The sequence below is a fragment of the Blennius ocellaris genome (genome assembly GCF_963422515.1).
Source record: "Blennius ocellaris genome assembly, chromosome: 1".
NCBI lineage: Eukaryota > Metazoa > Chordata > Actinopteri > Blenniiformes > Blenniidae > Blennius > Blennius ocellaris.
Genome location: NC_137650.1, coordinates 15,222,620 through 15,240,146, shown reverse-complemented (window position 1 = coordinate 15,240,146; position 17,527 = coordinate 15,222,620). Strand labels below are relative to the sequence as shown.

Sequence of the window (17,527 nt, the reverse complement as noted above, 5' to 3'; positions counted from 1 at the left end):
GTATCGGCAAGTAGCTGCAGGTTAGCACCTCGTACTCATCCTTCAAAAAAGTGGCATTGCTGCCCCTCTAAAATTCTTTTAAATGTGTTGAGGTTTTCTTATGGCAGACATTGACAGAGGATATCAGACTTGCATCGCATGGTAAAAAAGGTTGCAAAGCCAACATGTAGGGGACGGATGAAAGAAAATATATCAAACTATATCAATCAGACTGAGGTTTGTTTCCTGTTCTTCCTGCTCGCACGAGTTAACCCAAGTCACGTGGACGTGCAGGTGAATCGTTGACTAAGCTGGTATAAAAAAGACGTATGGATCTCGAGGACATGAGGGGTCATTCTGATGGGTGCAGTGACGGAGCAGTCCAGCCTTATATCTGTGGTCAGTGCACTGGGATGATACCGATATTGATCCTCTCTTTCCATCGACTCCTTTGAAAAAGCAGCAGGAGACGAACGCGTTCTTCCATAGATCGATACTGCTTTGACGTTGCTCTCATTCCCACAGGCCAATGGATCACAAAACTCAAGCAGTGAGATTATGAAAGTAGAAACAAACCGAAAGCAGCCAGCTGAACTGAAGATAAACCCTGTAGATGCTGTTTTTCCCTCCATACACAGTTGTTTGTACAACAGAGTGATTTAAGGTTGACCCAAAACCTAATGTGTACAGTTATCAAATCTGGGGCAATTAGCATGACCTCTTGTTCCACTGCCCTGTCACATGGTCCACGTGAGAGTGAATGTGGCCTTCAAGCCGAACGGGCAGCAGTTATTGTGAGTGATTGTGGGTTTTTTTTTACCGTGCAGGGAAGTCGGTCATGAAGAGTTCTGGGACCAGCTCCTGGAGGGGGACGGGCTGCTCGGGGTGCAGAGGACAAATGATGTGCTCCTCCTCCACGGCAGCGAGCACACAGTCCTCCATGTTGAAGTAATGAATCCCGGCTCCTGCACTGCCTTGGTCCGACGGGACAGGCTGGCTGGGCGGCCTCTGCGGGCCCAGTGAAGCGCAGAGAGGGCAGGGGGCGTACTGCTCTATGAGGAGGCTGCCGTCACTCTCACTGGCTGTCAAAGCTGTCGGAGAAAAGACACAACACACAAACATAACTTGCTGTTTTAGAAAGGCTGGAAAACTCAGCAGATCCACGTGTTATCAGACAAGAGACCATGGGAATCTGCTTATATCAGTTAGAAAGTTTAGACAAACAAAACTGCACCGGAATCTATATACAGTATTTAAGATAATGTCCAGCTAAAAGCAGATGGCGTTTCTTCAATGCTGTGCAGAGCAAGCAAATGGGCAGGCAATGCAATCAATCAATACAGACAACTTCTGTAGAGGTTTTGTGCAGAAAAAAAGTACAGATTCATCCTGAAACTGTTCACATTTTGTGCACATTCAACAATTGTGAATCATCTGAAATCTTCTCCGGGGGAAAAGTCTGGGTGAAAGTCTGTTGTTTGCATGCTTTCTGCAGCTTGTGGTATTCGATCGTGTTTCGGGAACAGCGGATTATTTTATAGAAAACAATGCAGTTTTAATACAGTGACTGATATTTTTAACACTTTTCAAAGTTTTCCATGCTGCTGGATTAAACCCAGTGGACCGGATCACATGTTTGACGCCGCCAACCGCGGATCCAGATGGATGGACCTGTCCAGGATCTACTCCAGACATCAGTTTCCTACAATCCTAACCCAGACAGAGCAGCTAAAGCGTGGGTATGAATGGACAGACAATTCTAAACTCGTTTGAGGAACTGACCAGGAAACCACTGCTCGATTAAAGCGTTGACGTGGTCTGTGATGAAGGCCATGGCGGAGAAATCCCTGGCGTCAGACTGACAGATGATCTTGATACCTCCGCTCTTCTTCTTCTTCCAGTTGACATCTGAAGACTCCACACTGCAGACGTGACCAAATACATGGAGTTCAACTCATTTACAAGACGAGTAGTAAGTTAGGTTTTCGTTTGACTTTTGACTTTTTGCCTTCATGAGACAAAACCTCTGAATCCCTACATGATGATAAAGGGCAAATGAAAACGCTGTCGAGGTTAATAATACTGAATGAGACGATGCTCGGTGGTACTGTTCAGTACAATATGTTTTCAGCCACTCACATTCACACATATTCACACATTCAGACACAAGAATTAAGATCATAGATGTTTTGAGACTGTAAAAGGAAAACTGAGCACCTGAAGATGAAACCCACCCACACACTAACCACTGAACCACAATGCCATTTTTTCAGAAAACATTTGTCCAACCTATTGATTCCTACACAATTATATCCTGGCTCTTACCTGAGGTAACCTCCAGTGAAAGTGACCAGCAAGCCCTCCTTCCAGTAGATGGTCTGGCTGCGTCGCACTCTGAAGGTGCTGCAGCGGTTCCTCTGCTGGACTCCAGCGAAGCTGTAGATCACAGAGTTCCTGCTGTGCTGGCTCCTGGAGTTCTTGGTTTTGGTCTCAAATGACTGAACAAACATGGCTTCAAGTTGTAAATGTGCAAAAGTGAAACTGTTAACAAATTGTGGAGAATGTGTTTATTCGTTACCTGCAGGTCCATCTCATTGAGGCTTATGAGCATCCTGGCAATGAATCTCTCCCAGAACCCTGCCGGGACGAAGCTCATCTTGAAGAGGCGCTGCAGCGTGTTGTCGGTCTGCTGCCGGAAGATATGGATGTCCATGGCTGGCTTCGGGGGGAGAAGGTGGGGCAACAGGTAGCTATTGGAAGTGGAAGAGGCAAAACATATTGAATATTTATTTTTTAGACCATCTAAATGTTGATGATGATACATATAATGGAATAGATTGGAAAGGCCTTGGTAATTCAAGGTCTGCTTCAGATTCCAGAAAGTGTTGTGTTTAGCTTTTCTTTGACAATTAAACTCAAATTAGGCAAATCCTCGGCCCCCCATGTACCCAGGCCTCTCTTCAAGTTGTACCTGAATGCTTCGCTAAGAGACAGGGGCAGCGACAACCGCTATTTCTTCAACACTGAGTTTCTGTCATTTTTGCTAATGTTCTTTTTTTATTATTATTACTTAAACTGCTGCTTTCATTGATTTTTGTGAGTGGAACAATTAGATCCAGGAGGAAAGGAGTGTTTAGTGTACTGTTTGATTCATATATAGCCAGCACACATACAAATAGAAGGAGCCAAATAAAACATGTGTACAGTACAAATAAAGTGTTTCACCTGTTATTAGCCACAGGCAGAGCGATCTCGAACTTGGCTAAAAACTGGAAATACTGTTCCTCTGTCTGCTGAGTGAACCTGGTTCCTACCAACAGCATCTGAAAAACACCCACCGCAGTATTAGCTACAGTAAATATCACATGAAACTTCAGAGCCGCGAGTCTCACCCGGAGGTCTTCAGCTCGGATGACTCCGTTCCTGGCTACGGAGCGGGAGGACTTGAGGTGCATGATCCTCTCCAGGCATTCGGAGAGCCACACGGGACACAGGAAGTAGAGAGTACAGAGCCCGTGGCTGGTGTCAGGGAAGTGTAACAGAGTCCCAGTTTCTATCAGGAAACTTATGGCTGCATGTAGGAAGAAAAAGAAGAATCACACAAACGTCTTCACACTAATAGCAGATTATCAGTGTTATCAACTAGTTTTGTTAGGCTTCACTGGATCACAGTGGCTGGCTGACCAGGGTACCTTTTTTTAGGGGATTACTTTACATTTTAGATGCCTGCAGCACAATTGACAGTACCTGTCTGCAGGTCCTCGTAGTCTCTGATGTCACTTCCTGGGTTCTGTTCAATGATGGCGTCGAGTTGGACGTCAGTCAGATACTGGACCTCTCCTTCGGCATCCCGCCTTCGTTTCTCTGCGAGCACCGATTCCTGAAGAGTCAGGTAGCTCCTTGGAATCTGGTGAAGGGAAACAAAAAATCTCTATTAACAAACAGGCTTCTAGTGTTTGTTTACAATTGTATATATATATTAAAAAAACAAACCTATTATATGGCTTAAAAATGCTACTTTCAGGATTTATTGAGGCAAAAGTGGGGTAATGGTCTTGTTATTGGGAATGGTAAACCATCATCTTGATAATTATGAAACTATGAGAGAAACATGAGAATAAATCAAACTTCATCAAACATAAAAACTAGTTTAGTGTGACATTTATTCATAAGGTGCCATAATTCTGCGAGTATAGTTACTTAACTGTGCTTCTACACAATTTGAAGCAATATAATCCACACTGTGCACTCACCAGCCTTCGCAGCAGTTTGCTGCCACAGGCTGAGCTGCTGCTGCTGTCTTTCATGGAGAGAGCCACATGGTAGATCAGCTTCTTCAAACCATCCAAACCTTCCAGGGTTTTACAGGACACCTCACTGATCACACACAGAGAGACAAACACACACACACACACAGTTGATGCTACTATATCAAGCTTGTAGGGGTGTCAAACTCGTTTTATTTAAGGGGCCATACAGCGCAATCTCATCTCAACTGGGCTGGACCAAGAAATAATAGCATTGTAATCCATAAATAACTACAACTATAAATCTCAGTCTTTGTTTTTGAGTAACAAAGTATTAATATATCAGTAAGAAGTTCCCATTTAATGAACTATCCTTTTACAATATATGACAAACCTGAAATTTGAATAAAATATCAACAATAGTATGCCTCAGTTCACAATGTGCATAAAGTAAATAGTGGATTTTTACTCCATTATTTACATCTTTAAAAGCATAAAACATTTGGTTACATGTAGAAGGAACACAAAAATATAGTAAGCTAGTTCAGGGGTCTGCAATCTGTGGTGCTAGAGCCACATGTGCCTCTTTAGTTCTTCTATATTGGCTTTCTGAAAATTACATGGTGAACAATCTTAATTTTAGTGGCATACTGGGCTTATTTTCAAAACTCTTTGGCTAAAATTGCAGTTAAAAAGGATAATATTGACATTTAAAAAGGATACAAGCTGCTAAAAATGCTAAAAACCAGAAAAAGGGGTTAAAAAGGAGACAAAAGTTTAGAAACTGTTGATAAGGGAGCAAGAACAGGTCAAACGGCTAAAATGGCTAAAACAACCACACAAGCTCAATCAGTTAAATTGGCTACAAACTGCTACAAAGGCTAAAATAAATGAATTCTAAATTGTAGTCATGAAATGTAATGACTGTACGTTCAGCAACTCCATGAATAGTTCTATAGGCCTCTCTCTGGAAGGCCAGTACCGCCCTGCCCCGTGGGCCGTGCATTTGACACCCCTGCTGTCGAAGGAGCACAGCGAGAGAGAGTGTAGCTCTTACTGCAGGTGTTTCCAGGTGATGTCGGGGAAACCAGTGGCTCGAGCCCCAGAAGGCGATCGGCACAAAGCCAACACATAAGCTCTCAGAGTGGCCAGTCTCTCTGTGCGAAACCGGGTGTCGATCAGGTCCAGATGGGTCCCTACGACCACCACGGCAGAGTTGGGAGCCCGAGCCTGCAGGTCACAACAAGTAAGCAACATATTCACCAATCAGACAGACGTTTACTCTTGATATTGTTTGGCTTTGACATGTTCTGAATCTGTTATCTTAATGTGCTTAGTATTAAACTTGGTCAAATCATTTAACTCTAAAACGTGGGGTAGAGGTTCTACGGATTTTATGATTGACCAATGAGTATCCCGCCGTGGAGAGGTGTCTGAACTCGGCGCTAGAGGGCTGGCATCCTGCATGTTTTAACTCTCTCCCAGCTGCAACACACTGGATTGCAATGATGGACTTATCTTTCTTTTTTTTTTAAAGCTTGAGGGTGACGTCCTCATTCGATTTCGGACGGCCGCTGAAGCAGATAGATGCCTACAGCGTGCAGGACGGTGGCCTTTGAGAACTTGATGTAACAGATGTATAACTTCCTGGACCCCAGGTCTAATAGTTTTCACTATTGTGAAACAATAAATGCACTTTAAAATAAACATGATTGAGCATCTGCTAAAAGCAGAGCATCTGCTCAATCAAGCTTTACTGATGGTTAATGCTGCACGCCCCTTCCTTGGGAGATTTCTGTCCTTCAATATTTCATTTCAGAAGAACTGCAGACACTGCAATAGTCTCCGGTGAGTTTGATATCACAGTGTTAAAAAAAAAAATGCAGCCTACCAAGGACTCATTCCTCTTCTTTATCTTCTGCCCTCTCTCATGCAGCTGTGTAGTTATAATCTTGGCAATGTTCCTAAATACTTCTCCTTGATTAAAACACTTTATGTGAAACAATAAATTCCACTTGGAAATGCTTCTCTGTGATGAAGTTGTGTCTCCGTTTAATACGACTGGCTGCTCCATCCAGAAGTCTCCCTAATATAAATCTTCTTGCAGGAGACTGTGAGTGGTTATCATTTCATTTTCTGACATTGGAGGAACAGTATGCGGGAATTTTCTTTTTTGAAGAATGCAGATGAAGAAAGAATAATTTAGCAATCTATCCATCCTCTATAACAAGCCGAGGCGGCAGGGAGTCAATCCACCAACACACAATCATGAAAACTCATGTCGGATGCTGCTTTTAGTTTTTATGCACCAAATACTTGGAACAAATTCTCTGTAAACTGCAGACGGCTCAGACTCTCGACTCTTGGCTTGTTTTAATGCATCCTCAACTCTTTCGTGTTTCACCTCTTGCGTCGATGTTTTAGATCTTTCTTTGTTCTTTTTTTTAACCTTTCTTGTTTTTATCCACCTTTCTTGTTATACGGTAGTTAACGTACTGCACTTTGAATGGCATTGTTATTGAAATATGCTGTGTACAAATACATTCCAGATAATAAAGTACAATCTGCACACAGACAACAAATGCTGATCCACAGTCTATTAAGAATGAAACAAACAAGTTTCCAGTTTTATTTGCTACACAGGCGACAGCGCAGTGTGAATCCATGATAAGATAAGAACACGACTGACGAAAAGAAATTCAGGAAAAGTCAAAGGTGAATTTATAATTCACATTATAACTTCAGCTGCAGTGTCTTACTCAAAGGCAGACAGAGAACATTCAATAAATGCTCTACGTAGCGACACAAACATACAACAGACGCGAGAGCGTGAACCACTGCATCACTGTGTGGCCCTCACCGAGCAATCCATGTTTTCCATTCCGATTTCGAAACTACAACAACAGCTTTACTTTGACTCTTGCAACACACGTCATATGTGGTTATGACGGAGGTGAAAGAGCTTAGGGAATAATGAGGTGAACAGCGTCATGTCAAAATGAGACAGAATGCTGCTGAAGATGTGAGGAGACTGTCGGCTGAAATAAATCCACAGCACTGCTGTGCACCAACCACACTCGTCAGTAAGAAGAAATGCTACAGCCAGATTTGACATGTTGAAATGATGCAAACAGTTTCAACATTCTGCTTCCAGTAATTGATCTTTATTGGCCTGCGGTTAGTTTATACGGTACTAATAAGCAAATTATTCCTCTTTTATATCGAAACAATCCTCTCAGCCACTGGAAACGCTCCAGCTGGAAGCTGTGAGCAGCTGTGTGCTGCCCCACTTTCCCTCCGCCCTTTAAAACCCCAATCGTTTAGGTAAAACGTCGTATTTTTTCTGGTCTTGAGCAACACCTCACTGTGCTTCTCAATTATCCTCAATCATACCGTGTCCATCTCTGAAAACCAATCCGGTTCATGAAACTCAAATAACAAAGAAATTGTGACACTTTAAATGTGATTAGCAGGCAGTGCTGTGTGATTCATTAAAATCCTAAATTAAATGTTGAATGTTGGGATATGGAATGGAACAAATCATTTGAAATGTGAGAACATAAACAGGCTTAGAGAAAAAAGGCTGGGATGGGGAAACGCATGACTGAAAATGTTGTGTAATGCTAACCCCCCCCACTAAGAAATCAGCATTGGAACAATTCTGAAAGTCTAATCAAAATCTGCTGCGTATGTGCGCGTGCCTTTAACACTGGATTTAGAATCAAAACGTAGCCACGCAGACATTATGGAGACTTTTCGTTCTTGTGCCTACAGGAGGAATCTTCCTTTATCGGGTGAAAACACGTTTCAAGGTTAGTTTTGAGTTACGGTAAGTCTGAGGTTTAAAGTGAAAGCCTCATTTATGCTCGGTGTTAGATTCACGTGAAGCCTTCTGATCATTCTCTGCGTTCATTTCATCCATCTGTCCTCCCGTGTCCTGGTAGCTTTCAGATAAACCTGCAGTCCCACCTGAAGCCATCAAGGACCAGCGTTGAAATATGAAGCAAATAAAAAAATGGAAGTGTTTAAACATCGGTTGTGTGACACCTGGAGGCGCCAACGGCCTCAGACCACCGTTGCTTCTTCTCAATACCAACATCAGTACTACTTCCTTTTTTAATACTCATCGTTGACTTTCATCAAATTCTTTCATCGTTGACTTATTTCATCATATTGCCAATAAAGGCAGTGTATTCGTGTCCACGTAGAAATAAACATGAGTTCAGGGTGACAACACTTTCAAGTGAAAACAGAAAACTTTCATTGGGTTTTGAGAGTCCGTTGTCACGACAACAATGCATGAAGCCCCTGAAAACACAACTTTTGGGAAAACGGCGTGGAACTTTTTGAAAATACATCGACTTTGTTGTCGTGTAAATGGAGGAAAATTTAACTTTTCTGAAACGCTGCTACTGCGCATGTGCACCACGGCCATAGTAACTGGTAGTTGTCCATCCACTCAGTAGATCAAGGAGACCTTGTTTTCAAAACATTGCTGTGTAAACAAGATACACCTCTGAAATGAAAACACAGAAACGATGTGTTTTCACTTGACACATTGTGTAAACTGGGCCTTAAAGTAGTGAATAGGTCAGGAAAATTAGTTATATTTAGTTATTTTTCAGTGGGGCCATGCCACTGAAGATAGCAGCACAACATGTTGGGCTTTTCTTTGTGCGTGTGTGTGTGTGTGTGTGTGTGTGTGTGTGTGTGTGTGTGTGTGTGTGTGTGTGTGTGTGTGTGTGTGTGTGTGTGTGTGTGTGTGTGTGTGTGTGTGTGTGTGTGTGTGTGTTCACCTCTATGTTGAGCAGCCATGTCTGCAGATTGGCGACAGCCTCCTCTCCCAGAGCCAGATTCCAGATGACCATATAAAGGGCCTTATCAGTGAAGAAACACTGGTTCACTGTGGACATGCTGGCCTGACCACCGATGTCCCACACGCTGAACACCACTGACTCCTTCTGTGGACAGAGACACAAACCGGCTTTACACAAAGTCAGGGACCACAAGAGTGAGAAGACTTGAATTCATCTTCTGAAAAACAAAGCACGCCACATTATGGTTTATATATATTTTTGGCACAGAGCAAAGAGTTTCAACACAATGGACATTTTCCCCTCACATTGTTGAAACAACTAACATACGTCTTCAGTCTGTGCACTCTTGGCCTTCAACTGAGGTGCGGCCAGAAGCACATTCGCTATCGTCAATGATAATTCCCTCCATAAAAACCGACATTGTTTTCAAATAGTTGCAGTGTAAATGAAACGAAAATGCATATCACTTTTCAATTCTAACGTTGTCGTGTAAACGGGGTCTCAGTTGAAACTCACATCTGCCATTCTAATTAACATCTGGACAAGTCTTTATAATCTTCTAGTAAAAAGTTTGACTCTCCTGTGTTGGTGCGAAGTGAAACTTTCTGAGTGGAAATTGTTATTCGAAGCATAACATTGGAGAATGTTCAGTGGAAACCTGATCGATCGTATCAAAAGTGCAACAATCAGGACAGTCAGCAGTTCAATGCAGCTGGCTGTGTTCAGCAGCCTCGACTCCCGATACTGAACCCGCTCAATAAAGGACAGAAACCTCGAGGCCTCCGATCAACAGCTTTCCTTCTCAGAGCACCATCTGCTGATTGGAGGACGAGCGGTGGCCTCTGCGAGTCGGAACGACGGCTTGGCAGTGAGCGCGCGGTGTATACGAGGACATGAACAAACAAAGTGCGACTGCAGTACATCAAGCTGACAGCGAAACACGTGGGTGGAAAAATACAAGTATGGGTGCATTTCCTCTGCTCTGGAGTTAGCCATCTGTTTCAAGGAGGACCTCTTTCCATCACTCAAAGACACACTTCTTATCTCCCTCTTCACGGAAAAGGATGCACTCTGTGTTCATGGAGACTCTCAAAAGCTCACTTTACAATGAGACGGACAACACACGTGGAGTCCGGAAATCATTAAAGGTGCAGTATAGATACAAGTAATGTAACATTTTGAATAACAAAACACTCTCGTATGTCGTCTGACCTCAGTCCTGGATCAGAGGACCGGCCTGTGCAAGTTCAACAAGGAACGATGAATCAAAAAGAAAATCAGTTCACACACTGCAAACACCACTGCTTTCCTTAAGTGCTTTTAGTTCTTTGTACATAAATCATGTTAAGGTTTACTTGTTTGCACACTTTGAACCTGGTTATAATTAATGAAGATGAATGCAGAGCTTTTTTTGATGGTCTGCATAATACTGCCAGTTAACACTATAATCCTTTAACATAGTGATCTCCACAAACGTAGCCTTCGTTTGAGTAAATTTCTACTTTAATGTTCACGTCCTGTGATAAAAAAAACCAAAAAAAAAAACAGTCAAAGGCTAAGTTTGTAGTAGTATCTCATATAGTTTATCTCATTAAAACCCTGTAAGATGAAAATGGAATTCCTGGTTTCTTATGCGGCAAATTGGAAAATAACCCTCCCCCCCCAGAGGAATAGATGCTCGTGTGACTGTCAAGATGAATATTTAACCGATTACAAATGCAATGTACCTTCAATGTTTCATTTCCTATGTTTTTGTAAAGCAATTTGAGCCTTATAGTATTTTTAAAAATATGATCAAGAAATACGACTGCTTCACAATGATGGGAAGATCCGACATCGAAGGATCAAAAAGCGACGTCGCTGTGAACACTTGGCCGCCACGTCCCTGAGAAGCCAGCAGAGCCACAGATTAAATACTGCCACTCCAACATGGAGTTCACGTGATCCTGAGACGGATGTTGTTCGGTTTAAAAAGTTCCTTCTTTCTTTCCCTGAACAAAAGACATCCATTTGTCCAGACAGCTCATTGTTTGTCCCGTTGAGCGCAGAATGGATGACCTGAGCCTCGCCTCTTTATCCTGGTGGATCTCGGAAAAGCCAGACGGGCTCTTGTGGTCGTCCTCCATCAGTGTCTATTGAGTTCTGCTGGTTTCAAATTTCATCCGTTTCACTCTCGGATTTAGAAATAGATTTTCCTCCTCGTCTCTATGCTTCACTGCAGCTTTACCCTGCAGGATGACCACTCTGAGGCTCAGGGTGCATTTCGCTGTATCAAAGTGCACTTTCGCGTTTTTATTCAACTCTTTTGACTGTTTCAACACACACATGCTCAGAGAGAACATGAAAACTATACACAGAAACACCCTCACGTTGTTTTTGCCTCCGTTGGGTTTGTCCAGCTCCCAGCTGGAGGTGGAGATGGTGCACTCTGTGGGGGTGAAGGGGGACGCCCGGCCGGTCTGCAGGGCCTCCAGGAGGGCCGTCTTCCCCTGCCTGGGGGGGCCGATCACGATCATCTTCAGGAGTTTACACGGCTCTGCTTTCCGAAGGTGAGCCCGGAGGTACGCCAGGACTGACACGGGTCCTGAGGAGTCACACGGATTAATGGAAGGTTTATAAAGGGACTAGATGACAAAAAAAAAATCAAACAAATGTACAATTAAAAACACAGTAATGGACGTAATACAATAATAATGCAAGCACAAGACTTGAATCAATCAGTACAGCTTCCTTCTCTTCCAGAGGTACCTTCTTTCCGGACTTCCTGCGGGACATTAGTGATGTTGAGGTCTTCGATGTCCAGCTGCCAGAGGTTGGAAAGCTGTCCGAGCTCCGCGGGAAGCTCCTTGATTCCAGGATTACTGTTCACACAGCAAAGAAAGCAAAACGCTCACACTGACTCGATGCCCCCGGCTAACACAAACATAATACAAAACTCCAATAAAATGAATTATTTTACCCTCGATAAATCGGACAGTCCGCCAAACACTCTGATTAAAACTGTTTTTGGCAGCAACGAGAAAATCCATATTATGAAAGTAATTGAATCATTCTTGGGAGTTTGTGAGCAGAACAATTTTGCTGGAATGAGCTGGAAACAGCTGGAGCGGGAGGGCTGACCTCATCACAAGAAGTGCTTCCCAGGAACCAAATTTATTGTTTTTCTTTTTTTTTTTTCACGCTGCGTCACAGAGGCTTTTGTAACTTTTTCCAGTGAACCACCACTAAAACCACTGGTTTGGATCTTTCCTCCTTTTTTTTTTTGTGCAATAACCTTCGGCTTATTAAATAATCTAAGAAATGTGTCTATTTTACAATATTGTAGCAGAGATTTCTAGCTGAAGAAAAGGCTTGGTGATTGTTATGAGGAGGGTTTACACTGCGATCAGATAAAAGATGGAAAATTCTGACAATCGATCAGAGCTTAACATCTGCTGGTTTATGTTGTACACCAGGTGTGTCAAAGTCAGTTTAGTTCAGGCACCACAATCAACCCAGTGTCATCTTGAGTGGGATGGACTGGTAAAATAGTGCCATAATAAACTTCAAGTTAAAATTTAACGATTTTCTTTGTTGTGGTGCAGAGTATACATCCATTTTCTCAAAACAAATACAATTTCAACAAAAAACGATGATATTCTCAACATAGCGCCAATTATATTGAAACCTTATAAAATGCAAAAACCTTATGCAAAATAGCATGAAATGTAAAAAAAACAACAACAACCTTTCCCTACGTATGGGCATATGTAGATTAGGTAAGGATAATGTGATTGTTCTTCTCTTATGGTCACCTTGCTGAATCTGTGCAGATTTTGATGACATCTCGGTGCAAAATCCGAAAGATCTTCTGCTTGTTCTTTGACAATAAGATAATCCCTTGTACTGCATCGACAGCTTTTCTTATACAGTTATTTTACACCATTAAAAAAAAAAAAAAGTGTTTATTTATGTTGTGAGAGAAGAAGAAAAACAAACAAAAAAAAGCTTATATCTTTGACATCACATCCCCTGCTTTCAAGGTTTACGTTGCACACATAAAGAGAGACACGAGTTGTGAAAGGCACAGATGTGTGGCTTCATCCAGTGACAGGGTGGTGACGGAGTGGGGGTAGGGGGCTCAGGTGGATGCGGGGGCTGGGGGACTTACTTGGAGAGGTAGAGCTCGGTGAGGCTGTGCAGACCACACACTGACTGGGGAACACACTCTAGCTGGTTGTCGTTCAAGAACAACACTTCCAGAGAATCTCGGAGGATGGCAGGGAACTCGACGGGACACACTGGCAAAAACACAGAGAGGCAAACACTCACAGCGTGGATTCTCAAACACACACACACAAATACACAGCTTTAAGGAAGGGGGGCCGCGGTTGGACGCAGGTTATTGACCCGACAGTGGCGCCGTCCCAAACATTTCGCAAAAGTGAATAAATAACGAAGCGCGCTTTCCACTCAAACTGCGGCATGATGCGACACGGCTGCAATAACATGCCAAACATTACATAACGCTGATACTAATAAAACACCATTACACAATCATTCTGTAATAAATAAACAGTTTGATGTCAACCTAACCAGAAATGGAACAGTCATGATTTAAAAGGAGAATATATGTCTGATAAAGATTTTCTGTGACCTTCATGAGCACTTCAGTCAGTGGAGAGAGGATTTGGAACAAACTCAGTCAAGACCTGAAACAATGTTCAAGCATGAAACTATTTAGAAAAAGGCTCAGACTGAAAACATTGTCCAAGTGCAGGGATGAAGAATGGAGAGGAAACTATAGGGTGTCTCTTGCACTGCAAACAGGACTATACACGTGTGTGTGTGTGTGTGTGTGTGTGTGTGTGTGTGTGTGTGTGTGTGTGTGTGTGTGTGTGTGTGTGTGTGTGTGTGTGTGTGTGTGTGTGTGTGTGTGTGTGTGTGTGTGTGTGTGTGTGTGTGTGTAGGCATACTGGTCAAGCATGTGATTGCACAAAATAATATATCAAATAGAATTAAAAATAATCATTTTCTTTTAAAAAGCTTGTGGGAAGAAAAGAGAAATATAAGTCCGTAACAAGTTTTTTGTGCTCATGTTTATTAAACATGCAATTTTATACGAAAAGCAGGGCTGGATATCTTTTGAAAAGCCAAGTCCTGCAATGATGCAGGGGGAAGAAAAATCACAGAACATTTAAATCAAAGAAAAGAAAGGCTGCCAATATGATAAAATGTATAATGATTGAAATATATTAAATAAAAAGCTTTATGGATCAAGCAATGAATAGTATGATAATGTGTCCTTATAAGAACGTCTCTGTATGCATAAATCCATTTATAGATCAATATGTTGACTTGAGTTTTTTTATAGAGTTAATTTACTCAGTTTAAGCTTGTGTGTTTGTGTGAAAGCACACGCACACATATTTTTCCATATGTTTCCACTGCAGTACCCACATATTATAGTATTTTCTATGTTGGTAAAAATATTTTTCAGCATAGTTTTTGTAAAAACTTCAAAAATATCATTCAAGGACACTATCATGAGCTAAACTCTGAATCTTAAAACAAGTTTAAAATAAAAATGGTCTTTTAACTGGGCAGTTTAAACAGTTTGGTAATCCGTGTCTGGATCCATGATGCATAAATAAAAGATTTCAGTCATCAGTCGCAGGCTGTGAGAAGAGAGTTCAGTTGTCTTTAGCCTGTGGCTCTTCCGCTCCCCCCTGTTTACTCATCCTGCTCAATATATCAAGAGTCGAGTCTGTGGTTTGGGTCGGGACTGGAGCTCCCACTCGAGGTGAGAAATGATTTGTATACTGGCATCCACATTCAAGTTGGGGAGGGTGAGAGAGGGTGAGGGTGAGGGAGAGGGAGAGGGAGAGGGAGAGGGTGAGGGTGAGGGTGAGGGAGAGGGAGAGGGAGAGGGAGAGGGAGAGGGAGAGGGAGAGGGAGAGGGAGAGGGAGAGGGAGAGGGAGAGAGGGAGAGGGAGAGGGAGAGGGAGAGGGAGAGGGAGAGGGAGAGGGAGAGGGAGAGGGGGAGAGGGAGAGGGGGAGGGGGAGAGGGAGAGGGAGAGGGAGAGGGAGAGGGAGAGGAGAGAGAGAGAGAGAGAGAGAGAGAGAGAGAGAGAGAGAGAGGGAGAGAGAGAGATGTGGGGCAGAGCAGCGTTTCTTAATCTGTCCTCAGTAACCCCTGGTCTGCATATATTAGACGGCCTCCTGCTCAGACCTGGCACATTCACATCGACAGGCTTCTATAGACCTCGTTAAACAAGTCATGAAGTGTTTCAATCGAGACACTTTGGTGACTTTGGTGAGGAGAAGATAAAACTAACGTGTCATTGTTTATTGAAGCTCTTCTGAAATCTGAATTATCAGTCCAAAACAAAAAAAAGACTATTACAAAAATTAAGCCCACTGTGGGTCAATTGTACTTGTACGACTATTAATCACATTAAAACTCTGATGGCGTACATCGAGTGTGTGCTCAAAGCTGCTACTGCACTAATATTTTGCCCAAAGGCTCTTTAACAAACACATACATTTACAGGTAGAACCACTGCTAGAACATAAGAATCCACATATTCTGATTATCAACATGCACATTTTTTGTAAAGTCTTAAAAGGAGGATAGAAGGAGCACATTGGTTCGACATTACTCAGTAGTTTTACAAGGACACTATTGTCCTTCAGAAATGTATCTTGTGCACATTCCCAAACCGCACAATGACGCGACTGAACTGTTACAAGAAGATGAACAGAGTCGGGGACAATTTTCTTTTTCCAAACTATGGGAATTTTGTGTGCAACTCTATGATTTATTCATCCTGAGCATGATGATATGATGGCTGAGGCAAATACTTTGATGTACTTACTTACTCCTCATATTAGTAAATAGTACCTCAGGGGCTGTCAGACAGAAACTGTGTTTGTTACACAGCAGCTGTTCTCCAATGAGAGTCAACTGTGTCACTTTCACTACTGCTTGGCAAATCCATTCCCAAGACAGCCACTGTCTCGGTTTATATACAGAATAAAACAAGCAAGCAAGCGAGAGTGATGGAGGGAAGAAAAAATAACCTGCAACATGTAACAAGTCCTGTGTTTTCTGGAGTAACTGCGCTTTTCTTTTTAGAAGTTGTTGTGCTAGTGATGCCACTTATAGGAAATGTCGCTGCACATACCAACTGGGACTACGAGATGTTGCTGTATAGCATAAAAAAACATCCATTATTACTGTATTTGACTTACAGAACAAGCAAAATGTTGCCAAAGAGAAAAGACTATCGAGCAGAACTGAATATCTTAAATAGTGCATCAGAAAGAGTTTGGAGTGTGAAAACGTTGTGAAGGAAAGCCAGAGAAACTTACTGTGATGAAGAAAAGTCAGATCCAAAGGTACAGTTATATCTGAGCATGGTCTTTTACACCTTTTTTACTTGATGACTCATACTTTCATGAGATTTATACTCAAGTGGTAGTTCTACTCCTGAAAATAGAGCACGTCTACTTTCTTAAAGGAAGGAGAATAAAGCAGGGCACAAAACGACCTTATGAATAACTTAAGAGAATCACTGCAATGCGAAACGTTGTGTAAAATGGCATGAAAGCACATTTACCTGGATCCGGGTCCCTCCGGTTCCACGTCGTCAGGAAAGCCAGTCTCCTGGATTTGGGACTTTCCTCGGTTCTGTAAAAGACGGTTTGAAATTTAGGGACAAGCTCAGACAACATTAAGAACAAATGTTTCTTATTCCCATCTGAACATTAACTTCTGCAGCAGCTTCAAAGCTATTTTTTTTTAATCTTTTGGATCAGAGAGAATGAGATTCCACATGAGCTAGGAGATATCATTACATGTTATCACATTCAAACAATTAGGAAATGCAGCATTCAACCCAAAATTTGTCCTCATCTCCACATCAGAGTGCTGCGCTTGGAAAAATATTTCAAGCAGAACTGAATATGTTTTATGTTTAATGTTTACTGTTTAATGCTCAGAAACTGGGATTACGCTGCATGTATGATTTCATTCAGTTACACTCAAATTTCTCATAAAACCTACATAAATATCTTCTAAAAAGCCTGATTTAGAGTCGAAATGGGAAAGTAGATTTTACACCCGGCAAAGGGTAACATCATGAACTCCCAACTCTAACTCTGCATGAGGCTTTTACTTCAAACACTGTGATTCAAGCAGACAGAGTGTGTTTACTCAGAAGTATTTACAGGGAGGACCTACTTGCCCAGCTGGTTCCTGGAAAGATCGAGGGTCCGGAGCTGGGAGCAGTTCCACTTATTGGGGGCCGGGAGTGTTGCAATGTGATTCCCACTCAGTCTCAGAGAGACCAGGGCCTGGGGGGGTGGTAAGTGGGAGGAAAGGGTGAGACACTGACAACCACACACATAATTCTGTCTTGGGGGGGGTCATTGGATGGGAAGTGATGAGAACAGTCTAACAAAGGCAGTAATACAGTGCAGCTTCTTTCGATCTGTGAGGAA

General features: G+C 42.4%; 1 protein-coding gene across 1 annotated transcript in view; it reads right to left on the bottom strand.

Moving 5' to 3' along the window:
- The window catches only part of lrrk1 (leucine-rich repeat kinase 1), a 76,850-nt gene that overhangs the window by 31,185 nt on the left and 28,138 nt on the right, over window positions 1–17,527 (bottom strand). The window contains exons 11-25 of the mRNA XM_080497049.1: window positions 17,268–17,380; window positions 16,645–16,715; window positions 13,194–13,323; window positions 11,792–11,904; window positions 11,413–11,627; window positions 9,023–9,187; window positions 5,284–5,456; window positions 4,233–4,356; window positions 3,727–3,886; window positions 3,372–3,550; window positions 3,205–3,302; window positions 2,558–2,729; window positions 2,305–2,477; window positions 1,762–1,901; window positions 800–1,070 (exon numbers count right to left, since the gene is read on the bottom strand). Coding sequence (XP_080353175.1) covers window positions 800–1,070; window positions 1,762–1,901; window positions 2,305–2,477; window positions 2,558–2,729; window positions 3,205–3,302; window positions 3,372–3,550; window positions 3,727–3,886; window positions 4,233–4,356; window positions 5,284–5,456; window positions 9,023–9,187; window positions 11,413–11,627; window positions 11,792–11,904; window positions 13,194–13,323; window positions 16,645–16,715; window positions 17,268–17,380 — 2,297 coding nt within the window. The remainder of the gene's footprint in view (window positions 1–799; window positions 1,071–1,761; window positions 1,902–2,304; window positions 2,478–2,557; window positions 2,730–3,204; window positions 3,303–3,371; window positions 3,551–3,726; window positions 3,887–4,232; window positions 4,357–5,283; window positions 5,457–9,022; window positions 9,188–11,412; window positions 11,628–11,791; window positions 11,905–13,193; window positions 13,324–16,644; window positions 16,716–17,267; window positions 17,381–17,527) is intronic.